General features: G+C 50.5%; 2 protein-coding genes across 12 annotated transcripts in view; both read left to right on the forward strand.

Moving 5' to 3' along the window:
* The first annotated feature begins 1857 nt into the window (after positions 1-1857).
* Positions 1858-9359, forward strand: SLC38A7 (solute carrier family 38 member 7). Of its 2 annotated transcripts, XM_074583313.1 has the most exons (12): positions 1863-1950; positions 2664-2844; positions 3005-3418; positions 3628-3826; positions 3917-4061; positions 4736-4834; positions 5599-5656; positions 6023-6137; positions 6364-6511; positions 6596-6795; positions 7047-7101; positions 7195-9359. In XM_074583313.1, exons 3-12 carry the CDS (start codon positions 3065-3067, stop codon positions 7295-7297), a joined length of 1476 nt encoding a protein of 491 aa, XP_074439414.1. In that variant the 5' UTR covers positions 1863-1950; positions 2664-2844; positions 3005-3064; the 3' UTR covers positions 7298-9359. The 2 variants fall into 2 exon arrangements, with proteins under 2 accessions (XP_074439413.1, XP_074439414.1); XM_074583312.1 differs by lacking the exon at positions 2664-2844 and having other exon boundaries at positions 1858-1950.
* A 1056-nt stretch (positions 9360-10415) lies between these two features.
* The window catches only part of CNOT1 (CCR4-NOT transcription complex subunit 1), a 60625-nt gene continuing 46427 nt past the window's right edge, over positions 10416-24613 (forward strand). For all 10 annotated transcript variants that reach the window (XR_012586562.1, XR_012586563.1, XR_012586561.1 and 7 more), the window contains exons 1-7: positions 10416-10568; positions 16720-16996; positions 21211-21318; positions 21998-22096; positions 22643-22711; positions 22812-22866; positions 23306-23509. Coding sequence is in view for 7 of the 10 variants with exons in the window: in XM_074583314.1 (XP_074439415.1) it covers positions 16895-16996; positions 21211-21318; positions 21998-22096; positions 22643-22711; positions 22812-22866; positions 23306-23509 (637 nt within the window). In the remaining 3 variants the exon portion in view is untranslated. The remainder of the gene's footprint in view (positions 10569-16719; positions 16997-21210; positions 21319-21997; positions 22097-22642; positions 22712-22811; positions 22867-23305; positions 23510-24613) is intronic.

The raw sequence follows: 24613 nt of genomic DNA on the forward strand, positions 1-24613 counted from the left end.
TTGTATGGCCAGTGAAACGCTCATCTCCAGAGCATCCTACCTGGAGAGAAGGCAGTTCCCCGCTCCCTGTGCCCCAGCAGCACTGGGAGGGGCAGTGGGCTGAGGCTGCCCTAGGTGGGACTCAGTGTCATGGAGCTGAAATTGAAGCCTGCGGGGTTGAACGTGGGCATCACTGGGGAGAACATGAATTCCCAAGGGCTGTCTGCCCTGTGCCTGGCCACTGGAGCACAAAGGAGTTTACAGCAGGCAAAGGTCCCTCCTTAGGTGGTCCTGGGCGGGGCGGGGGTTTATCTCGGTCTGTGTGAACTTTCTCCATCCGCTGGCACCTTTCCCCTCTGCAGCCGTACCGAGGCATTTAGCAGAGTAGTCTTCGTTTCTCATTCCTGCCCAGAGCAGCCGTGTTCTCCTGGGAGCTGGGACGGGCCCATCTAGTGCAGAGGAGCTGCTTGTGCGGGACAGGGAGGGCTGGAGCCCCCTTGCTGCTCTCTGACAGAGCCTTTGCACTTCAAGGGCAACAACTAAGGGCGCATTAAAAAGAGCGTGGCCAGCAGATAGAGGGAGGTCATCCTCCTCCTCTACTCTGCCCTGATGAGGCCACATCTGGAGTGCTGTGTCCCGTGCTGGGTTCCCCGGTTCAAGAGCAACAGGGAACTGCTGGAGAGTCCAGTGGGGGCAACGAAGATGTTGAGGGTCCTGGAGCCCCTCTCTGCTGAGGAAAGGCTGGGAAACCTGGGGCTGTTTAGCCTGGAGAAGAACAGACTGAGGGGGGGATCTCATCAATATCCAAAGGGCGGGTGGCAAGAGGACGGGGCTAGGCTCTTCTCAGTGGTGCCCGGGGACAGGAGAAGGGGTAATGGGCACAAGCTGGAACACAGGAAATTCCGTCTCAATATGAGGAAAAACTTTCCTGTGAGGGTGGCAGAGCCCTGGCACAGGCTGCCCAGAGAGGTGGTGGAGTCTCCGTCTCTGGAGACATTCCAAACCCACCTGGACATGTTCCTGTGCCACCTGCTGTGGGTGACCCTGCTCTGGCAGGAGGTTCTACAAGATGATCTCCAGAGGTCCCTTCCAACCCCAGCGTTCTGTGATTGTTTACACGTCTGATACCCACAGCCTCTGCTTGCTCCCATGATGTGTGCAATAAACTGCTTTCCATGCTGCTGCCGCTGCCATAGGTGCTGCCCCACGGCGCTGCGGGTTCTGGTGCTGTGGTCCCCGGTTCCGCGTGGCTCCAGAGCTGCCTCCAGGTTGCGGAGAGCCCTTTTAACCTCGCGTTAGGCCTTTCTGCTGCCCCTTCTGTTACAATAAAAGTAGAGCTGGAGCACAGCCCTGCCTTCTCTCCCGGTCATTGGTCTCTCTGGGTTCAGCTGCAGAGTGGAGGGGATGGGTTTCCCGAAGCGGGGGAGCCCCTGGCCGCGGTTCCCTGGGGATGAGCATCCTTTCCTCGGGATGAGCATCCCTCCCTGGGGATTGGCATCCCTTCCTGGGGAAGGGCATCCCTCCCTGGGGATGCGCATCCCTCCCTGGGGATTAGCATCCCTTCCCGGGGAAGGGCATTCCTCCCCGGGGATGGGCATCCCTTCCTCGGGATTAGCATCCCTTCCCGGGGAAGGGCATTCCTCCCTGGGGATTAGTATCCCTTCCCGGGATGAGCATCCCTCCCTGGGGATTAGCATCCCTCCCCGGAGATGGGCATCCCTTCCTCGGGATGAGCATCCCTCCCCGGGGATTGGCATCCCTTCCCGGGATGAGCATGCTTTCCGGGAGAAGGGCATTCCTCCCCGGGGATGGTCACCCCTCCCCGGGGCCGGGCTGGGGGGCGGGCCGGGCTGCGGACTACAAGCCCCGGCGTGCAGCGGGGAGGGCGGTGCCGGGCGCTGCGCCGCCGCCGAGCCCGAACGGGGCCGGGGCCGGGGCCGGGGCCGGAGCGGAGCGCGCTCCCAGCGCCCGGTGAGTGGGGCCGGGGCACGGGGGTACCGGGGTGGGGGGAGCCCCCCGAGGACACCCCCCCCCGGGGACATCCCCCGCAAAGGCGGGGTGACGGCCACCAGGGCCTCGCTTCTCCCGGAGCGGGGCGGCGGCGGGGCCCCCGCGGGTCTGTCGGGTCACCCTCGGGGGAAGAGGCGGCTCTGGTTGTCGCCGGCGTGGTGGCTTTGCCTGGGGTAGAAGGACAGCCGGGCGCCCGGCGGCATCCTCCTCCCACCCCCTTCCTCGCCCGGGCGGGGGTTCGGCCAAAGCGGACCCCCGTGTCACCATGGGTGACAGCAGACCCACCGGCCTGGGCACCGGGGACCTGTCGCAGACCTGCGGGGTGTTTCTCCAGAAACCTCTGAAGAGGATTCGTACTCAAGCCTGGGGTTTAAATAGCCTAGAAAAAAGGGGAAAAAGATATTTTCCTTGAAAAGAGATTTCCTTTAGCTGTGTAGGTCCCCGCGAAGCCCTGCCAGGTTGGGAGGGTTGAGATCTCCTTCAGCTTGGGGCCACTGGGGTGAGACCTAGGCCGCCCAACCCCCGAGGGCTGCGGTGCTGGAAACACCAGGTCTTCGGGTCCATAAGCTTCTGAGACATCTCGTGCCAATGGTCACCCTGGGGTGGCACTGGAAGGGGCAGGTCCTGCTTTTTCTGGCAACGCAATGTTTTGCTGCCTGCATGGGTTGTTCCAGCGGAGCCCGGCCCTGACCTTTCCCCGGGAGCACGTGCGCAGCGGCTCTCGCAGAGCTGGCAGGAATCGGGGTTGGAAAGCAGGAAGCGAGCCCTGACGCTAGGTCTCGTGCCCGCGGCGAGGCGAGTCCTGCCCTGTGCCTGCAGCTCCCCGCCAGCGTCCTCGCATTTGGGGGACAAGAGGTGAGTCCTGCCATATCTGCTGGTGTGAGGACACCTGCGTGCTGTGACCCCCAAGCTGAGACCCGGGGAACTCATTTCCTTTGTGTCCCCGTTGCCCAGGTTGTCCCTTGTTAACGTACATTAATTAACATCTACTGTGTCCTTCTTCCTCCCCTTCTAGGAGCAGCTAAGTGGTTGACCGTTTGCTGCCCTCCCTGCCTGATGGAGCCAGCGCTGGCGGATGACCTTCCTCGAGGTGGCCGGCAGAGCCCGGTGCAGGAGCTCTAGTGGGACATCAACGGTGGCGTGTGCCACCCAAGGAGGGACGATGGCTCAGGGCACCGGGAGCATCAACAGCGACTACAAGGATTGGGAGTGGAGCGCTGATGCCGGGGAACGGGCCAGGCTCCTGCAGAGCCCCAGCGTGGAGACAGTGCCGAAGAGCGGAGAGAGCCAAGGAAATGGCCTGGGGGCCACGTCAGCTTTGGGAGCCGTCTTCATCGTGGTCAATGCTGCCCTCGGGGCTGGGCTGCTCAACTTCCCCGCCGCCTTCAGCATGGCCGGCGGCGTGGCTGCGGGCATTGCGCTGCAGATGGTGAGAGGGTGGGGAAGGGACAGTCCCCTGTCCCACTCTAGGAGGGGACATGGGGGGGACGTGCAGAACTCCAGAAGGGACTCAGGCTCCTGGTGGGTGAGGTGCACCAGAGATGCTCTGTGTGTTTGGGGGTGGCTACCTGGGGTGGCTTTGGGGACCCTGTCACGCTGTTGCCTCAGTGTCCCCTCCCTGTCTCTTCCCCACCCCAGTGCATGTTGATCTTCATCATCGGAGGCTTGGTCATCCTGGCGTACTGCTCACAGGCCAGCAATGAGCGGACCTACCAGGAGGTCGTGTGGGCTGTCTGCGGGAAGGTGCCTGGCGTGCTGTGCGAGGTGGCCATCGCCGTCTACACCTTTGGCACCTGCATCGCTTTCCTTATCATCATCGGAGACCAGGAGGACAAGAGTAAGTGTGTCCCATGGAGGTGAAAAAATAACCAGTCGCTGTCCCTTCAGCTGGAAGGGGACAACCTGACCGCCCTGGTTGTCCCCACAGTCATTGCTGCTCTGGTGACGGAGCCTGAGGAAGCTGGGAGCGGCCGCTGGTACACGGACCGCAAGTTCACCATCAGCATCACCGCCTTCCTCCTCATCCTGCCCCTCTCCATCCCCAAGGAGATTGGCTTCCAAAAATACGCCAGGTGGGTGGTGGAGAGAGCCCTCTGGGGCTGGGAGCTGTGGTGGGCCAGCAGGCACCCAACTAAGCATGGTCCCAGAGGATGAGGAGTGGAAACACCATGGTTCTAGTGCCCCTGAGGGGTTGGACATCTCCTCCCTGTGCCTCAGTTTCCCCATCTGGGAAGCAGAGGAGCTGCTGAGCACTGTGAGGCCACAGTGTTGTGCTCCAGGGCTTGTGTCCCTCTGTTCTACTTGCTGGAAGAACTACAGAGACTTTCAACTGCATCATCCCCTGTCTTTGGAGTTGGCCACCCAGCAGAAAGGATAACCAGTAAGGGTCCCCGGGCCAGGTGTTCTGCAGGCCAGCCCTGCTCTACCAAGCATCTTGGTGTAACCTGGCTGCTGGAGCTGGACCAGGGCCACTCGCCTTTCTCCTGCCCAAAAGCCAGTCCATCCCCTTGCTGGCACATCTGCCGCTCACAGCGCTACGGGACAGCCCCGAAGCGCAGCATCTGCTCTGGGGACAGCGGATGACAGTGCCTGGCACGTGCCCCTGGGAAGGGAGAGCAGGATTGGTCCTGATGGGAAGGACTGGGGTGGCCTGGGCTGTGCAGGGTGGAAGGTGGGGATGGAGAGGCTCGAGGAGACCCTCCACAGAGCAGGAAGGCAGCTGACAACCTCCTGTCCCCCCTTGCAGCTCCCTAAGCGTGATTGGCACGTGGTACGTCACGGCAGTCATTATCATCAAGTACATCTGGCCCGACAAGGAGCTTGTGCCTGTGGAGATCCCCACCAGGTGAGCGCAAGAGACACGATGCTGACGGTGGCCATCACAGCGCCACAGGGCCAGGCAGGGCTGTGGGAGCGAGGGCTGTAAAGGCTGGGAACAAATCCTTCACGAGTCCCATCCCTGGGCCCGGGGACGCTGCGTGTTGCTGCCAGGAGCTCCCAAGTGGCTGCATCTCTGAGCGTTTCAGAGGAGCAGGTGGTGAAGGAGAGGAAAGAGACCTCTTGGAGGTCCCCATGGCTCCATCGCAGGTTTTTGAGGAGAGATGATTGACTTTTAGCTCTGATACAGCCAGGCCCAGAGTTCCCCGTGCAGTGCTTGTGCTCACCCAGCAGCAAGGGGTGTGTCTATTTTAGGATGATTTTGGGTTATTTCCTCGGCCAGCACAGCCCCTGTGGCTTGTCCCCTCCCTCATGGTTTGGGGACGTTTACGGACCCAGCGCGGGCAGTGGGAATTTTAGGGCAGAGCAAAGTTTAGATCAGTTTTCGGCACCACCCAAGTAGACTCTTATTTTTTTTAATGATACTTTTATTTTTTTAAGTCCTCAATTTTGTCTGGTTCTGTCTCGGTGAAAGGCCCTGGTCTTCAGGGAGTGCCAGGTCCCAGGAAAACCTCGCTCCGTGCAAAGGCATCATCCCAAGTGGGGGGACATGGTAGCTGCAGGGGGGAGCAGGTCAGCAGAGGAGCGAGCCCATCACTGAGCACCTCCGGGGCACTGGGTAGGGGGCGGGGGGGGCCCTGGTCTGACCAGTGGGTGTTTCTCTCCTGCCAGCCCCTCCACCTGGACGGCCGTCTTCAATGCCGTGCCCACCATCTGCTTTGGCTTCCAGGTAAGGGAGGAGCCCGGCGCTCCCCTTCCCACCCTGCGGCCACCTGGGTGGGGGACTGGCGTGGTCCAGGGATGCTCCCCTGGGTGACCGGCCCAAACCCTCCGCTGTGTGCTCACCACACGGTTTTGCGAGGGGGCTGAAGCCAGTTTAACATCTCGCCGCCCCTGAATGGAGATGAATGAATTTTACCCGAGCTGGGAAGACCAGGGCAGCCTGTCCTCCCCTTTTCTTCACCAGTGACAAACCTCTGGGGATCACGATGTCACAAAAAACCTGGGAATATCACACGTGGGATCCCGTGTGGCTCCCCGTGTGCTCAGGCTCAGCCCATCGTGTGTCCCCGCTCTCTCTCTGTGTTCCCGGCAGTGCCACGTGAGCAGCGTCCCCGTCTTTAACAGCATGAAGCAGCCAGAGGTGAAGACCTGGGGGGCAGTGGTGACGGCAGCCATGGTGATTGCTCTCTTCGTCTACACGGGCACTGGTGAGCCAGGGGACACCGTGTGAGCTTGGCATGGTCCTCAGAGGGGCTGTGAGCTTCTGGAGAGCAGGGACACTCTGGTCAGCCAGCAGGACAGAGCAGGAAGGGATGGAAGTCCATCTCAACCCCCTTCAGTGTGCCCTGTGCCATATCCATCCAAGTCTGGTCCCTCAAACACACATGCAGGAGGCTTGTCCCCGTCCCCCGCTGATTGCTCCCTTCCTGGCAGGTGTCTGTGGCTTCCTGACCTTTGGAGCCGGCGTGGAGCAGGATGTCTTGCTGTCCTACCCCTCCAACGACATCCCCGTTGCTCTCGCCCGGGCCTTCATCATCCTCTGTGTGCTGACGTCCTACCCCATCCTGCACTTCTGCGGCCGGTGAGTGCTAGGAGGAGGCAGGGGCTGGTGTGGGCAGGAGGGGCAGCTTGAGGAAACCCCCCTGCCCCACATCTGTGCCCACAGGGCTGTCTTGGAGGGTCTCTGGCTCCGCTACACCGGGGTGACAGTGGAGGAGGATGTGATTCGGGAGCGGAGGAGGCGCCTGCTTCAGACCATCAGCTGGTTCCTCCTGACCCTCCTCCTCGCTCTCTTCATCCCCGACATTGGCAAAGTCATCTCTGTCATCGGGGGCTTGGCTGCCTGCTTCATCTTCGTCTTCCCAGGTAGGGCATCCCGGGATGCTCAGGGGCTGGTGGAGATCTCTTGGCTTCGTGTCTCGAAGAGGGAGGGAGTGGGATGGAGATGCAGGAACCAGGACGACTTTCAAGAAGGACAATAGTGTGGCATGAGGTCGGTCAGCAGCCCAACTATTCTGACTGGACTGTCTGCTCTGTAAGGGGGAGTGTGTCTCCATGGCCTGTGGGGTGTCCACTCGGGCCTCGTCTGGGTTTAATTTGCCTCCTCTCCCTCTCAGGGCTCTGCCTGATTCAAGCCAAGCTCTCTGAGATCCAAGAAACCTGGGCGATCAGGTAACTGAGACGCACTTCTCCTCTCTCTGCTTTCCCTGTGGATGTTGGCATGAGGGTCTCCTCTAACCGTGCCCTGTCCTCCTGTATCCACAGCTGGTGGGCCCAGGTCAGCTACGGGGTGTTCATGGTCACCCTCGGAGCATTCATCTTTGGACAGACTACTGCCAACGCCATCTTTGTGGATCTCACAGCCTGACTCCTCCTCCAGGCTGGACCGCGCTGCTGCTGTGGGGATGCAGATTTCCCCTAGGACCAAAGGGATGCGGGGAGAAAACACGTTGGCATGCTGGGAAGATCCAAGAGGAGCGTTGCAATGTGGGGCTTGGCTGAAAGAGCCCTGCGGTGGTTTGTATCTCATTGTCTTAACGCACCAGGCAGTCAGGCTTGTCCTCTCAGCCCTGACTCCCTGGTGAAGCCAGAGCATCACTACAAGGGGACCTGTAGTCCAGGCCAAGCCCTTTCTGCCCCTCAGGGCTGGACATCACTACTTTAGACATCACTAAGGGGTCATGGCTGGGGTTTGCAAAGGCATGCTGCTCTCACCCGTGTACCCCTGTGCTGGAGGAGCTCCTCTCCACAGCTTAAAACTCCTTCTTCTCCCAGCATTGGAGAGAGACGGTGTGTCTTGCGTACAGGGAACTAGTAATCGTGTTTATCAGACAGGGTGACATCCCCGTAGTCCTCTTCTGTGTCAGTGTTTGGTTTGAACTCTGCTTTCCCATGGCTCATCTTGCCGGTCTCCTGCCCTTCCTTTTACATCTCCCTCCGCCTGAGCTGCACTTTCTGTTACAAAGTGGGACCGTCGCCTGCAGCCCGATTTCTTTTTGGAGGATCAGGACGAGCCCGGGGTAGGGACAGGCCGGTGCTGTGTTTTTCCCCTGGCAGGGGGTGCTCACTCGCTAGAGAAGGTGCTGTGGCTGCATCGACCTACTGGAGACACTACACTAGAGCTCTTTTCCAAAGTTCCAATCCTGTTCTTCCAGGAGGTGTCCAGGGAATGGGACTGGGCCAGGTGTAGGTTTTAAGGGATAAAGCAGTCAGTATTAATCTGTTTTATATTGTTCTCTTGGTTGTTTACACTCTGTGGCTGGTGTTGCTCTAGGCTGTCCCTGCGTCGCTTGTCTGGATGATAGTTTCACTTCTGCTCTCACTGGGCTGAGCAGTTCCCCCAGCTGCAGACTTGGCTGGGGGAGTTAAACCTCAATGGCAGACTGCTCTCGTTCAGTCTTTGAGTTCCCTGGTTCCTTGTTTGGCTTCTAAAACCCTGGGGGAGGGAAGAATTCACGTGTATCTGTGATGAGGGTCCAGCCCAGCTTCGTGTACCACCTGGCTTTGCCCCTCCTGCACGTTCTGGGAGGTGAAGGTGGTGGGAAGGTGAAGCGTGGCCTGCTTCTGTACTTCTCACCACGGCTCTCTCCCTCTGCGACCAGCGGCAGTGGGTGGGAGGACAGCACATGGAAACATTTGATCTTTCCCTACTAATGCCTGCTGCCTGTAAATGCGGACCTCCCCGCTGCTCCTCAGGATGAGATGGGCAGACCCAGATGGAGGAGGAGCAAGAAAAGCCCCAAGCACGGTGTGAATGTTTTGCGGGACCCTGTGAAGGCACGTGTCCCTCCTGCCTCCCCCAAGATACCTCCAACCTCTGTGCCCTCAACTTTTGACAAAACCAGGCTCCAGCGAACCCTCCGTTCATGTGGCACCAGCTGCCTCCTGAGTCCCTTCACCCGGCTCCTGCCTGAGAGCTGGCGCTGGAGCTTGAAGGACCCCTTGGCGCAAAAAGAGGGTGCCCACCCAAAAAGAGGGTGCCCACCCTGACACCACCCAACCCCTCAGACCACTCCTCCTGGACACGGGGAGCACAGAGCCACCTCCCGTGCAGCCCAGCAGGGACTGGGGTGCTCAAGGCTCAGCAGATGCCAATGCCGAGATGCCTTTCAGTGCCTGTCCCCCATTAAGGCAGAGAGGGGTTTGGTACTTGGTGGCTTTAGTGGCTCTGGCTTTCCCCAAGGTGACATCCCACGGCCGAAGCAGAGACAGACGTGGCGTCCCGCACGCTTGATTGTCACCCGGGGACCTGCTGGTCTCCCTCCATTCCCCCGGGGGGCTGAGAGCACGGGGGGTACGGCGGTGCTGTGGCCGTTTCTCTGTTTGCCTTACTGCTCCCCTGACTGTTTACAAAACACCGGCCTTTTTAAATGTATTTTCTATGTGCAGAAAGCGGAGGGACCTCAAATCTTAATAAAAAGTGATGTTGTGGTGCGTGTGCTGGGTGGCATGAGGCGGTTTCTGTCGGGGCGGGCGGGAAGATGCTCACGAGTGGGATGTGGGGATGAAGCCGTGTCCCGAGATGCCAGCCTGGCTGTCCCAGCTTTGGGGTGGGCAGCGTAGGGCCAGGTTTCAGGGCTAACCCCACAGTGGCTGGCGGTGGGGTCACCATGGGGAAGGCCCCATTGCCTCCCTCGGGCCCTCACACGCGGAAGTACCCTCTCAGGAGTCCCGATCCCGATGTTGGCACCCCGGGGTCGCCCCCAGGGCTGGAAGGCAGGTGTGGGGTGGCTGAGGGGCCATTCTGCGGTTGTGGGGCTGCGACCTCGGCCCTGAGGGGAGGGTGCTGAAGGGGTCCAAAAGTTCCCTCTCCACGACAGAGGCCGGCGAGCCGGGAGTGTGCAAGCGGAGGGGAGGATTTCGTAGCAAAACGGCCTCTGCAGCGACCTGGGGAAGGAGGTTGCGGCCCTGCAAGGCGGGGGAAACGGTGTGTGAGTCCCAGGCCCAGCGCCGCCATCTTGTGGGGATGGAGCGCCTCGGGCCGTACCACCGCGCTCCGCGGGGGGGGGGGAGTGTGTGTGTGCGGTGCCTGGGGCCGTACCACCGCGCTGCGCAGGAGGGGGGGGCCCGCGGTGCCTGGGCCGGTACCACTCGGGGAGGGGCGCCCCCCCCCGCCCCGCCTCCGCGCGCCCTTTGGCGCTCCCTGCCACTTCCCCTTCCCGCCCCGCCCCGCGCTCATTGGTCGTCCTTGCCCAGCTCGGGTTGGCCGCCTGCTGCGCATGCGTGGGTCGAGAGTCCTCCCAGCGCTGATTGGCCGGCGCCGTAGGAAGGACCCCGGCCGCTCCCCACCAATGGGAGCGCGGCGCTGTCTCGGCGCGGAGGGCCGGCTGAACGTCCCCCTGAAGTGGCGCCGCGCTGATTGGGCGGGCGCCGCACCACCCCGCGCTCTGATTGGGGAAGCGCCACGCCAGTCGGCGGCGGCGGGGGGGCGGGAGTCTCGTCGTTCGCCCCGCCCCCCCGCGCCCCCGCTGCCCCCCCCCGCTGGCGTGCCGCGAGGGGGACGGGGGAGGGGAAAGGCCGCGACGTGAGCGCGCGACCCCGTCCGCCATTTTGTAGCGAAACGGCGGTGGCGAGAGGAGAAAAAGCGCCAACGGCCCCCGCCTGCCGCCCCGCTCCGGCCTTCCCCGACGCCCCTTGAGGTGAGCGCCGTCCCGCAGCGCAGCTCCGGCCGCTCCACGGGTCGGGATAGGGGGGAGCCTCCGGGACGGCGGGGGTCGCGGCCGCTGTGGGTGGCGAGGGTGGCGGTGTAGGCCGCGGCGGGGCCGGTGGGCCCGGGGTGCGTGTGGGGCAGCTGGTGGCCTCCCCCCCGCCCCCTCCCCGCCGCGGCCTGACCCGGCCTGCGCCGCTGCCCGCCCCGGCCTGCGCCGCTTCGGCAGCGTCCGATCGACAGGAGGAGCAGCCGAGCAAACTTGGAAGGGCTTTGCCTCGGCCCGGGCCGGTTCCTGGGCTCGGAGCGGGAGTTTGCAGCTCCGCGGGCCGCCGGGTGCGGGGAGAAAGGCTCCGGCGGCGGCGGCCTGCGCGGGGAGCGCTCCGAGGGGGCTCGGAAACCTTCGGCTTTGGGGCTGTTTTCATTTCTCTTCCTCCGTCTGCCATCGTAGCGCTGGTCGTGACAGGTTGAGCTCTGAGAGACTCAAAAAGCGACTCGAGGTGCTGGGCCTACCCCCGCCCTGGGCTCGGTGGCCTCTTTTGAAGATCGGCATTGTTGGGACTTACCCCAAGAAAACAAGTAACCCGTAAACAGTTCGCTATAGCGAATAATCCGGTGACATAACCTTCCTGTAGACCACATGGAAGAAGTGCTTCCCGGCGCTGCCCTCCAGTAAAGAACACGCTGCCCAGTAAAATGGACTTGCTTATGTTGAAACTAGAAATAGCAACAGTTGGCTGTTTTGATAGATGCTGCGTTGTTAGAAACAGCTCCTTTGCAGTAGTTCTCTAAACTCGGAGCCATACCATGTTCTCGTTATTTAGTAAGGTTAGTGAGCAGTCATAGTTCAATTTCAACAAACCAGAAACAATTTGGAGTGATTTATTGACAAATTTACAACAGAAGTGAGATAATAATAAAAAATATAACACTTAGTCTGTTGATACGTCACAAGCTTAGTCTGTTTGTGAATCCCACTTGTTAGAAGGACGCATGACATCTGCTCTCAGTGGAACTTTTTTTTTTTAAGTGGGTAATAAAACAGGTATGAGACCTGGCAAGTCATTCTTTGCACACGCAACTTAAGTGTTTCCTGTTTCTAAGGTAACTACATTGGCATTGACTAAAATTATAGATAGGACAAGTCCGGGTGAGGTGGCTGTCTTATATACAGGAAACAAACTCAGTTGGTCATAGACTTGTTTGTCCTTTCTGGTCTTGTTACTGTCTTGTTTTTTCTGCCCTTATGCTTTTGAGTTTGCTGTTAACTGTTGATCCTGTTGGCCTGGTGTCTCCAAACCAAACTCATAGCCGGCTTGCTGTCTACCTGCCTCTCTTCTTTAGAGAAATCCCTAATCCTGTTTATCCTTCCAGCATAGTGCTGCTAGATATTTAATTCATTTTAATTGATGCTTAAATGGCTACTCTCGGTGTTTGATTGAATAAGTGAAAGAGAAACTGTGCAAACGTAACTTATGAAGAGTGGGCAGTGACCTTTTGTGACCCTGTGATGGGTCAGTGCTAAATCATGTTGGGAATTCTTATCACTGAGAATCATGGTTGAGGACATGACAATTTTAGCCAGATTTCTCTTCTGTTCTATAATCATCCCTACTGCATGAATACTTCCGCCTTTTAAAATAGCATTTAACTGTTCTAAAACACGTTTTGTGTGGGAAAACAGCACAAATCCTTTGAGAATGGGTCCCTAAATTTCCTTAGCTTCCCTCCAAGGGGGACTTTATCCTGCAGTGTTTGACTGAAGGGAAAGTAGGAAGTGAGAGTTTCTTAGGATTTTTTTTTTTTTTTTGTAAACAAACCTCCTTGAGATGTGAAAATGCCTGAAGTGACCATGTCATGATTGATGCATGCGTGTTAGATTTGGGGTAGATTCTAAACCTGAAGCTTAACTGGCCTGAACGTGTGGGAACAAACATACATGCTTAGTTCAACCGCTCTCTGGAAACTAAAGTTACCGTGTCTAATCAGCATCGTGGCTTCCAGTTGACCGCAATTGTGTGCAGTTTTCCAGTACATGGAATGTTCAGGTGGCTTTTCTAGGTGTAAACACCGAAATCTGAGACAGTCAAACTAATCAATAGGTGCTTTTACTGTTAATGTGACTTATGCTGTAAGGTTTTTCTCTGTGTAGATTTTAAAATGATAGACATCCTGAAATCTAACTAACTGTGGTATGATTCAAACCCCTTTTTCTCCCTTGGAGCGCTTCTCACACGTGGGGCTTCCCAGAGGTGTGCTGCTCTTCTGTATGTGCTGTTTGTTGGAGAAGTGGGTAAAAGATTGTGTTCTGAAGAACAGGTTTAGCAGTGGCGCTTTTAGCGTGCTTTATATGATGGTTTTTGATAGGAGTTTATAACTTAACCAGCAAACATGTTGCTGTTTCTGTCACTGGAGCCGTTGTATCCTCCACATGCAGTACCTGTGGCCTAAGATCTTTACAGCTCATGAAACCCAGTGGGAGTAGTTGCTTACCTTGGCAAAATACTAAAAAATACCCACCAAAGTTCAGCTTGCAGTAATTTTGAAATTACTTTCTTTGTAAGGCTGTTTCCGAATTTGTGGAAGACTTCAGGTTTGTCATCTTCAGCAGCAAGGCTTAGTTACTCCTAGTGATCTGTGTCAGGTTAGTAGAGAGTGTTTTTGTCAAATCTGACTGCTGGTTATGTGTTGTCCCTCTTTATTTTGTGATTTGGGGATTCTTGCCTAAAATTGTATCGTATTTATGTTTTAATAACCCATTGGAACTCTACTGTTGAAAAGAATCTGCTAAAATAGATGCCAAATGTTTTGCTGATGGCCTGTTGATTTCCTTACAAAGTGTTCAGGCTATGTAATGCTGTAGATCTCAATAAATATTTTCTACCTCTTAAAAATATAAAATGTACAATATAAAATGGTATTATCGTAAGAGCTCCCCAGTCCTGTGTCCGATAGCTTAATCCATTACTGTATGATAGGGTCTGTAATTGTAAGTAGCTGATTTTGTCAGCAAATCTAAATTTTTTTTGGTCAACGCTCTCTGGCTGAGGCCTGACTTTCCTGAACCTGTGAAGATGGCAGGTTTGCCCTGGGGACTGAAAGCATCTTGAATTGTTGAGGCCAGTGTAGGGAGATTCATTCCCACTAGGAATATATGGATCTAAAAATAAAGTCTGCATTGCATAGCATTCATAGCTTTCTTAATCAGTGCGGTACAAATTGAATTTTACCCTTGCGTTACATGACCAGAGAGGTACCTGTGCACTTCCGCTTCCCAGGCAGCGCTCCCTTAATTACTCTGATTTTATGTACTCCTGTAAGTTAGGTTGCACCATTTGAAACTCTGAAATGCTGTTTGTTAGTCTGGTGCTTGTGAGAGCTGTCGGGGTTTTTTTTTCTGTATATCAGGATACATACTGTACAAACCATATATTTAGAACATAAATAGGAAGCTGCTTCCTTCAGCTATTGTGTTCTGTCCTTGAGTCATGATGTCTGCTCAGGTTCTTGTTCTGTTTCCTTGAAAGGGAAAATCCCATTTTTTGACCCCAGCTTGGGTTCTCCGGTGGCACTGCCGGATTTTACAGTCAGAAAGTGGCAAAGCTTGTTGTGCTTCCATGCAATTAAGCATGTTGAGATGGTAGTCCTTGCTTTTCTTGGGAGGAAACAGTGATGTTAACAGGGGGTGGGATGGTCAGTCTCAGTGCTCTGCAGGGGACTGTGTGGCAGCAGGGAGGGTCACATTTATGTCTCAGCCCAACTCAAGAGCTCCAGCACCTAAAAGCTTGATTTTTTTGGGGTGGAGTAGGTGTGATTGCTGTGCTGTTTGTATTGCTATGAGGAACAATACCCAGAGAAATGTGTATTTCTTCCCAGGGGCCTAAAAGGCAAAATCTGAAATTTCTGTTATTGCCTTAAAAGTGACCGAGTCAGAGCTCTAGTTTGTGTCCTGTTCTTGAGCCCTGAGTTCAACCAGCCCATGAGTTCTTTGGGCTGCTTGCTGGAATCTGGTGCTCTGGTAGGCTGGAATTCCCCTTGCTAGCTGCTGGCAAGGGCCTTGGCAAGTGTACATACTGTGCCATGGTGATCTGTACTTGATTCGTAACAAACATTTTTCAGAAGATTTACGTTGGTCCCCTGTGTTACACCTTGCCTGTAAAAATGTTATGGAAACCGGTATGCTTACCAGTCCCAGTGATGCTTTCTGGATTATTCCAAAAGAGGAACAGAGGTATTTAAAAGAAGCAAACCAATCGGGTACCATGCTACTGAGAGATCTTGATAACTTTTGTGCCTATCCCCCTTCCTACCAAGCTGTTTCACAGTCAGTGGTCTTTTAAACCTGTAAATAAAGGTAGCGAATTGTAACTTGTCAGATGTACAAAAAAAAAATTAGAAGTTTTCTCTAATTCTTTTTGCTGCAGTTTTAAACATGTGCTGAAATTCTTCCCTAGCACAACTGCCTTGTCATCGAAGAATGCTTTCAGTATTATTTCTTTTTCATGAGATGTAAGTTTTCTTGCGTAGGTAGGGTCTTGTGTAGCATCCAGGAGTATGCAGGGGTTTCTGTGGCTTAATGAAAGGCTCAAAGTCGGTGGATGATTTGACTTTCCTTACAAATAATTTACCCACGTTTTTATCTAATCTAAAACTTTTCCAAAGAGCAGAATGGTCTTCATCGCCTGCGACAGGATTCGTTGCTCTGGATGTTTTAAAGTGTAGGCAGATGTTAAATAAGCTGTAGTTCTAAGTGTGAGTGAATGAGTGAAAACCTTTGTATAAAAGGGGAGGGAGGAGAGCTCTCATTCCTTACAGCTTGCCTGGGGTCTCTTCCTGGTCTGTTCTTGCAGGAGGATGGTCAGCGTGTCCAGCTGTGCTGCTGCAGGGGCTGCTGGAGGAACTGGTTTGCCCTGAGCATTCCGCGTGCCAAGTTAACACATCACCTGGGCCGTCCATCTCAATGATGGAGCAGAAATCGCCTACTGGTGGTTTTGGCCGTAGCCAAGACAGTAAAGCAATAGTTTTTTATTTTGAAAAAGGCATCTTCAGACTCTTGGCGTGAAGCCTAGTGACCTTTGTGTTTTGATCAAGTAGGGCTTTAAAACAGTGACTCTCCAGCTTGATTCCACCTCTGATAAATTACAGTGCTGCTTCTCGGAGCAGCTTACGGCTTCCTCTGAGACTCCACAGACTGCTGGTTACGCAGGACTTGCTTTGGGATGCAGTTTCATCACATTGGCAATCTGTAATTTAACAGACGAGATGTCAAGTGCCAAATTTTGTGTTGTCATAGAAATTTATTAAGCTGGCAAGCTCTGCTGTTGTAGCTCACTGGAAAGCTGTTTCAGTATAAGCCAAATGTTAGGGTTCGTTTATTGCAGTTCTTTGTGTGTGTTGCTCATTCACAATTGCTTGTTTTGATGCATACGGTTGAGTATGTATACTTTCATGGTAGTGAGGCAAAATATTGCAGAGATGATTAAAAAAAAAGTGTTTTTTAACCAACTTGTGGTGGATGCTTTGAATGATTCTGACCTCTTGATTGTTGCAGAGTGGTATCTAATTCATTATGCGTCTCGTTTTCTTCTTTCTCACAGTGCTGAAAGGGTAGTCATTCTTCAGACTGAGCTGTTTGCTAGCTCTTGCAGACTGGCAAAATGCAGAAATGAATAAATGTGGTCAAGTAGTGTGAAAACAACTAAGCTTGTGTTGTTAAAACTTGGAAGTACTACTTTTTCCTTGTGGACGTAGTGATATCAAATGGTTTATGTAAGTTAAGCTATCAAACATGTCTGTATTAGCAATTTCTTTGTTACATTTTATTTTTCTTGCTTGCCAAGCTAGCTTGTAAGCAAAAATATAAAAGAAAGAGCTCCAAGGCATAATGCTGAATTATTCTATGATTTAAACTTCCTACCCTGTGGTGTTCTGGTGGAAGCAGAAAGTAAATACAGAGAAACCAATAACTGTTTTTAACACCATGTGAACAGCTTAAATATGTTTTTAAAATGAAAAGAAAATACCAAATCCAAAAACCTTAATTTAAATTAACAGGTAGTGATCCATAGCAAGTTAAAACAGTGCCTGGAATGTAGCTGTAAAGTTGCTACCAAACTGAAATCTAGTGTAATTCTGTCTTTCAGGTGCCATGTTTCAGAACAGAGGAAGACAACTGAGAAAGAAGAGCTGAAGAAAGTAACACAGAACCAGATACAGGCTAATTGGGGGAAAAAAAATTAACCTGTCTCTGAGGTGACTAAAGGGGAATAATGGTGATTTTGCGCCGGGCTCGGCCGCCTGCTTCCGCCCCAACCAGCAATGAATCTTGACTCGCTCTCGCTGGCCTTGTCTCAAATCAGCTACCTGGTGGACAATTTAACCAAGAAAAACTACCGAGCCAGCCAGCAGGAAATACAGCATGTAAGTAAAGCAAGGATGCCACAAAAGAAATTTTGGAAAGGAAAAAATGGGAGTGTCAAATGGAGTTTCTCTTCCTGTCTGAATTGTACCCTGCGGTGCTCTCGTGTGTGTGACTGTGTGCTGTTTTCTGCAGGGTTGAGAATCGCAGCTTGGGTCTCTGATATTCCTGTTGGTTTCCTCTGCCAGGTGATGGAATACAGCAGCTCAGAGCTACAATATTCTGTAGTTGAATATTAGGATTAACTGCTGCTCTTGGAGTGTGGTATGCAAAGCTCTCCTAACTCCTTCAGGTTAAGTCTTTCAACTTTTGGACGTTCCATAGAACACCGATTGGGAGAGGGAGGAAAACGTATGCATTTAATGTCCAGAGTTGTTGCACTGAAAGCACGAGTACATGGTTACTTACATCTGAATGCTTTCACTTACCTCAGATGAAAGACTTTTGCTCGTCGTCATTGGAAGAAGTGTTGCTTGGTGGTAAAGCCAAGCTGAGTTGGCCCTGTATTTTCAGAAGGCAGGCAGAGTTAACTGCAGATTGAAACCCAAATATCTAACATCTGGGCAAGAATTCTGGTTTAACTGACCCTTTCAAAAATAGCTCTGACAAGCAGGATGGACTGAAAAGCATTATCTGTGGAGGGGTGCTTAGGAGGAAGTGAATGTTACTGAGCCAGTTTTAGAAACTGGTTTAGTTCAGTTCCCAGCAGACAGCTGGGCTGGTTAAGCTTTTTTTTTTTAACTTACACTAGTGCAGTCCTGTGGTGATTTGAATCAGGTCAGGAGGCCAGAGGGCTTAAGCACAATGAGTTTCTGGTAACAGCTGACTTTAAAAGTGCATTCATTGCTTATCTTGAGGTGAGAGGGGGTGATTTCGGCAGTATTCTCTGCTTAAAGTGATCTCATAAGCCATGGAGACAGAAGGCATCTCTTGTAACTTTTGTAAAGTTTCCACATTTTTGCAAGTTCAGTACTTGCAGGGGGCTCCTCTGAGATCATGCTGTCCTTTCAGTCAGTGTTGGTTTCAACAGATAATTTGTGCAGCAAGGTGTAACTGAGGTATGACTTGCAGATCTGTCATGAACACTTACGTAAAAGATAATAAATGTTTCTTTGATTTGGGAGAAGATAGGGTTGATGTGCCATTCAGTTGGGATATAGATATCTCAAAAGGGGACAGATTGTTCCTTACCCTTCACGACAGGCCTCTTGGACTCACTGTGTTGAGAGACTGGAAACTGGTCTGTGGTAGTGGCTCTTTTGTGTATATTTGGTTATAAGATAGATCTAGGATTTCAAGATTAAATTCCTAAAATCTACATGATCCCTTGTCTTTTTTTAATTTCCTGGTATGACTTTACTTTTGTTGTTGCTAGTACAATTTTTCCTTAGATAGTTGAAGAGATTGTATGTACATGCTTTAACTCTCTTTGTCTCACAGTACACTGCTTAGTGTAAAATTTTTTCATAATTCACTCAATTTACAAAGCTTAGATCTAAACGTACAGAGTATGTGGAAAACCATAGTTGGAGCTGTTCTTGTCACAACTGACCAAAATGACACTTGCATTTAAATATATCACTCGCAAGCGTAACAGTGGCAAAGCCTGAGGAACTAATTTCTCCTTAAACATGCTTTCAGTAGTCGTTTGACATAGGTGATGCCTTAAGGCTGCTTTAAAAAATAGAATGCATGTTAAAAAAACCCTTTTATGCATTTGTTAGAGAGACAAATTCTAAAGAATGGCTTCCTCTGAAGGGAGTTTTTGTGTTCTCCTTCCTGAATTAGTTGTAAGGAGAGCCTGGTGGGAGAGGAGGAAGGGCTTTGCAGACAGATTCGTCTAGGAAAGCAAAACTTTCTGGATCTAGAAAAGCAGAGTTATTTTTGAAATACCCAACTGGTCTCTATATGATAAATCCAAATATGGGTGGCTCAAATTTTATCCTGAATCACAGACTGGTTGAGGTTGGGAGGGACCTCTGGAGGTCATCTGGTCTGACCTCCTGCTCAAACAGGGTCACCCAGAGCTGGTTGCCCAGGAATATGTCCAGATAGCTGTTGAGTACCTCCAGGGATGGAGACTCCACCACCTCTCTGGGCAGCCTGTGCCAGTGCTTGGTCACCCTCATGGTTAAAAAAAAAAAAAGTCAGTCTTTACAGATTATTTTATGATTGGATAAGCTGTCTTGTAAATGTGTATGAAGGCTGCCAGAACAAGGGTTTCTTTCAGCTCTTCCTACAGGAAAACTAGCAATTCTCGTTCCCTTTTCCCTGGAAAAGCTTTTAGGTGAATATAGTTACGAGTTGAAAGGTGCTACACTGCATTTCTAGCCTTCTCTTCCCCTCCTCCCCATATGTTAAATTTTCAAATTATTAACTTTGTGAAGTTGCTGTTATGCAAGGAAGCAATCTAATTCTGATGCAGAAAAGTTGTGTTGATGGCTTTAGTGCGTACAGTTTTCTTCTGCATCCATCTGCTTTGATTAATTCATCTTTGTCATAGCACCAGATAGCTCCCTAGGAGACTGATCCAGCTTCACGCCAGTGTTGTTAGCACATCTAAATCTACGTATTTAATTGGGATTGCCTAAACAAATTGCCTGTTTTCTGAAGCCTGAGCTAACTAGTCGAACTTGCTGTCAATTCCATTTTGCTGCCTTTTGCACCAATCTGAGCATCTTCCTACCTAATCATGGGGGATGGCTGCTGTCGAAGACAGCGCTGTCAGCATAACTGGAATGGGCTGTTTACTCTGGACTGACACACCATGAGCACGTATGTTGTAGCCTCTGGTCAAGAAGCAGAGCTATATCCATCTCGGATGTTTGTTTCCAGCAGAACAAAACTTGGCAGCTGCTGGAATAAGCAGGCTGTGAGGGAAAGGGGAAGCATAGTGTCAGATAACGGTAGAAGAATTGTGATGAGAACAATCAGAAACTGCAGAGCCGGAGCGGATGTAGCCTAAAGCAATGCTGTTTGTCTTTTTGCACCAAAAAGCTACTGGGAAACAAGGATATTTTTGACGGGGTGAAGTGGTGGGCTTGGTGGAGGCAGTCAGAGCATAGGCAGAGCTGCTGGTTTTACTGGCACACATTTTGTCTGTCCTGCAGCTAGAAAGGGGGAAACAATGGCAAAAATTTTGCCAACAGATGAAGGTTGGATTTGATGTTAGCTGCTACTGTTTGGACAAAAGAAGCAAGCTACTGGTGATTAAATTACTTAAATTTCTGCCAGTATGGATTTTATTAAAAACAAGTAATGCTGTCCAGTTAGATGAGGTTTAAAGGAATGAATAAGCACTGAAACAACTTGAAGGTATACTTCAAACAACAAGCTGATGAGCTGGTCTCTAGCCAAGAGTTAAACTTAAGGCAATGATATGGGATGCTAACAAAACTGATATTGTTGTGAAGATTTAGTAATGAGTGATAGGTGTTGCAAATTGACAAATGCAGATCACCTATTTATGACTGAGGTATAGAATTCAGTTGAATGAGCTCTAATGATGGGAAAGACTTGGTAAAAGGTTTCAGCTGCAGGTGTTCAGCGCATGGTATTTGATTTTTAAAGCTTGCTAATGAGCAAGTTTGAGATGAACTTTTTCTTTAGATGGCAGGAAACACTTCCTGTATAGTATTCCCTTATGTCTTAAAAGGCCCTGGAGTAATGGCAGTCAAGTCAGTCGTGACCAGAAGCTGCCTGCAAGGTCAGTGAAGGTGCTGTATGATGGCTTGTCTCTGGGATAAATTCCTGCTACACAGGCATAGCCCAGAGGTGCAGGCTGTCCCAAGGCTCTACTCCTGCGGAGTTAGGCACCGTAGCTGTAGGAAGAGGTGGGGAAAAGTGAGGCTGTGACACTCTGTGGATTCTGTGCTGCTTTGGTGGCAGAGAAGTTTGAAATCATCCTCTAGGTGACTTGAAAACCCCTTTTCACTTAGCTTTTTAAGAATACTACCCATGAAATGCATGACTTCTGTGTCAGTGACTCGTGTCTAGATTTGTTATCTCTTAGTTTATATTTTTCATTTGCAAATAGGGTTAATGACTTCTTTTCTAGGTTACTGATTAAAAGGGAACATTCTTGGCAGTTTTGTTAAAACCGTAGATGACTTAACCACTAGAAGTACTGCTGTATCCACAATACTAGACCCGGATCTTGCTCTGTAATGACTGTATGCTACCAAGTTGTGTTTTGGATTATTATTTTTTTTTCCAGATTGTGAATAGGCACGGTCCCGAGGCAGACAGGCATTTACTACGCTGTCTATTCTCGCACGTGGATTTCAGTGGCGATGGTAAAAGCAGTGGCAAAGATTTTCATCAGGTACAGTTTGCACTGAGGCATACGCCTAATAGATTTGATTGTTAAAAATCTGCAATAGCATTTGATCCATTTTAAGCACAAAGGCAAGTTAGAGGTAGTAGCTTCAAGCAAACTTCTTTTCTCGTGTACGGCCTTTCAATTGGAAGCGCCTTTTGCCAGTCCTCAAGTCAGAAGACAACAAATTGTTGCTATCTGACTCTTACAATCCGTTGATCTGGAAAAACAGATAGCTTCAGTACAATTGCTCTTTCTACCACATGCAGTGCTTTTTGAAAGCCTTTCTTTGTCTTCTAAAACTTTGTCCACATCCACCAACTGGCACTTCTGGTGCTGGCTATGTCTGTTCTCAGAAGTGTTTTGTCATCCTTGAGCAATTTGACACAAGACTTTTTAGCTCATAAATGGGAATCAAATATTCTTAAAATGTCTATTGCAGGGTGTGTGGTTGCTTACAGAAAATGAAACATTGCACACATGATGGAGAATGTTTGATCCCTTTCTCAGCCTTAAAAGAAAAAACAAACTAAACCTGAAGGAAACTTGAATGAAAAGAAACTAGTTAATGAGAATTTGGGCACTTAGAATCTTTGTTCAGTTTTACTGCACACAGTGAACAGTAGTAGTTCTGTTTTGTTGTCCTGTTACAAAACAAATGTTCAAGTTATCTTGTTCTTTTCAGACTCAATTTCTGATCCAGGAGTGTGCGTCGCTCATTACAAAACCAAACTTTATCTCGACGCTGTCCTACGCCATTGACAATCCCTTGCACTATCAGAAGGTTTGTTTGCTCCTTGAAGGGGACCCCTGTGTCAGAAACGGCAGTGAATTGGTCTGTAGGAAACCAGCTGCTTTTCCCTTGGGTTTTTCCTGGGGTTTTTTAATGGCTGAGACTGGTTGTACTAAAGTTGTCAAAAATTGAGCTTGCCCAGAAGTCGGGGGGTTTTCTGTTAAACTGAGCAAGTTATTCAATCACTCAGAATGACTGCACACTAATTTTAAAGCTTAATCTAACATTAATACTTTATGGCTTGTTCATGGCAGCCAGAACCAAAATAAATCATCAGTGCTCCTGTTTCTTTCAATATGAAAGCCGTGATGGGGGTTTAATAGTGAAAGTGTGAGATATGCAGAAGAAACTTTTAGTCTAGATGTATATAAAAACAGTTCCAAAGATGCTTTGTTTAGCCATATAAGTTTTGTGTTAACCTACAGCAGAATAGTTATTAATATTCCAGACCTGCAAAAGGACTCTAGGTAGCCTGACACATTCCAAATGAGACTAATCATATAACAGCTTCCATTTAACTCTTCTTACCTTTTTCAGAGTCTAAAGCCTTCACCCCATTTATTTGCCCAATTGAGTAAAGTCATCAAATTAAGTAAAGTTCAAGAGGTAGGTGAACATGTATTTAAAAAATATTTTAATGTTGCTTTGACTAAGCTTGTTAGAAAGGATGACGTCCCCTTACTTTGATGTTTGTTCTTGTTTTTAGGTGATTTTTGGTCTCGCTTTACTGAACTCTTTCAGCTCAGATCTACGAGGTTTTGGTAAGTGAAGCTTCCAAAGTACTGCAGCAGGGATGCCTTTTTTTATTTTTAAGCTGTGGGCTTTCTAAAGGGGTAGATGTGTGCCTGTGTGACCCGAGTAATGCAAGACCTTGCAATCAGTAGCGCTATTGAAGTCTTAACACCATTTTGAGAGGAGCAATAGATAGCAGTAGTATTGTCTTATATGAAGTTGGAAGTCCCTCCCGTGAATGACTTGCTAGATAATGAATGAATTGAGGTACTGTGATATCTTACCTTTTAGTTGTTTGTTAATATTTGGGTTCTGAGGTATGGATTCTGAGTCTTCTATTTTAAATCTGAACTGTTGTGGCTTGTGGTAAACAAACTCAGATTAAGAGAATGGTACCTAGCTAAAAAGAGTCTTTATATTAAAAAGAAATTTTAGGTTTTGACTCTAGACTCTTCTTGTTTTCAAAAGCTGCCCAGTTTATCAAACAGAAACTCCCGGATCTTTTGCGCTCTTACATTGACGCGGACGTCAGTGGAAATCAAGAAGGTGGCTTCCAAGATATTGCAATAGAGGTCCTGCACCTTCTCCTCTCCCATCTCCTTTTTGGGCAGAAGGGAGCCTTTGGGGTAGGACAGGAACAGATCGACGCTTTCCTCAAAACATTACGTAGAGGTAAGTGTGGTGGTGGTCAGGAAGCCTTGACTAAACACAAACTTCGAAATGGGTTTTTGTAACTTAGTGTCAGTGCAGACTGAAATGGTGGGGACATAGAACTAAGTAAACTGACAGATACCGCTGTTCTGGCATCTGGCCATAATATACTGTGTTTCAGTGAGCAGTAACATGGTCTTACGTTTGGCTTTTTGAAAAGTACGTTGTGATAAATACATGTTAAGTGGGGGATATTCAAGTCTGTGTTTCCTTGCTGGTGTGGGTTGGTATTTGGGGATTTAACTAAAGCAACTCAGAGCGCTGTAGTTGAAAAACTTGAATCCTTACAGTGTAAGGAACACGCGTGACCATTTCAAATAGGTGGGTTTTAAGCACTAGGTTGTTTTCATTGGGTGCAGATCTATGAGGGAACTCTATCACAGTGAGGGAAGTGCTTTTGAATAAAATTCTGGTTCGTTTCCTGGAAGCTACCATGGCCCTTGTGTGAAGGCAGGGGACGTTATCAATGTGGTAATCTCTTACTTTCTGAAACAACAGTGTTTACTGTAAATCCATCAGAATAAGGAGGATTTGGACTGGAGAAGCTAACTGAATTTAACTCTACTCACTCCTGGGTTCTGCACAGACCTAGAGGAAGGAACCTTTGTACAAGAGCAAAATATTTGTTCTATTTGTTTAAGTGTAACTTCTTAGGTCATGCTTGCTTTAATGAGTATTAATGTTTCAGCTTCTGTAATTCCCCTTGCTTTGCTTTGGGAGATTGGGAACTCTTCTCTGAATGGCCCTAAAGGGTACGGAGACATTCTGCATCACCTTAAAGATAATGCAGTCTCAGGAAGGCCAACCCATAAGGTGCCTTTGCTGCTGAGCAAAACTCACACCCACACATGTGATCCTCTTGTTACTGTGTCTCTCTTAAACTTTGCTTTCCTGGAAGGAAGAAGGGAGTAGTCTCCCTTTCCATGCCAAGTGCGTGGTTTAGATTTGCTAGGTTTCCTACACTCAGTAGCAGATCCTTTGTTTCCTAATACTTCCTGATTTGGAGGAGAGGCTTTTGCTGCGCTGCTGTATTGTTTCCTGCTCTGTGCGTTTTTTGCATGACTG

The sequence above is a fragment of the Larus michahellis genome, chromosome 4 (assembly GCF_964199755.1).
Source record: "Larus michahellis chromosome 4, bLarMic1.1, whole genome shotgun sequence".
Classification (NCBI taxonomy): Eukaryota; Metazoa; Chordata; class Aves; order Charadriiformes; family Laridae; genus Larus; species Larus michahellis.

Coding starts and splice junctions, on each gene's coding strand:
- SLC38A7 (XM_074583312.1), top strand. CDS start 3,065: ATGACCTTCCTCGAGGTGGCCGGCAGAGCCCGGTGCAGGAGCTCTAGT. Junction 4,835..5,598: donor CCTGTGGAGATCCCCACCAG/GTGAGCGCAAGA, acceptor CTCTCCTGCCAG/CCCCTCCACCTGGACGGCCG. Junction 6,138..6,363: donor CTTCGTCTACACGGGCACTG/GTGAGCCAGGGG, acceptor CCTTCCTGGCAG/GTGTCTGTGGCTTCCTGACC.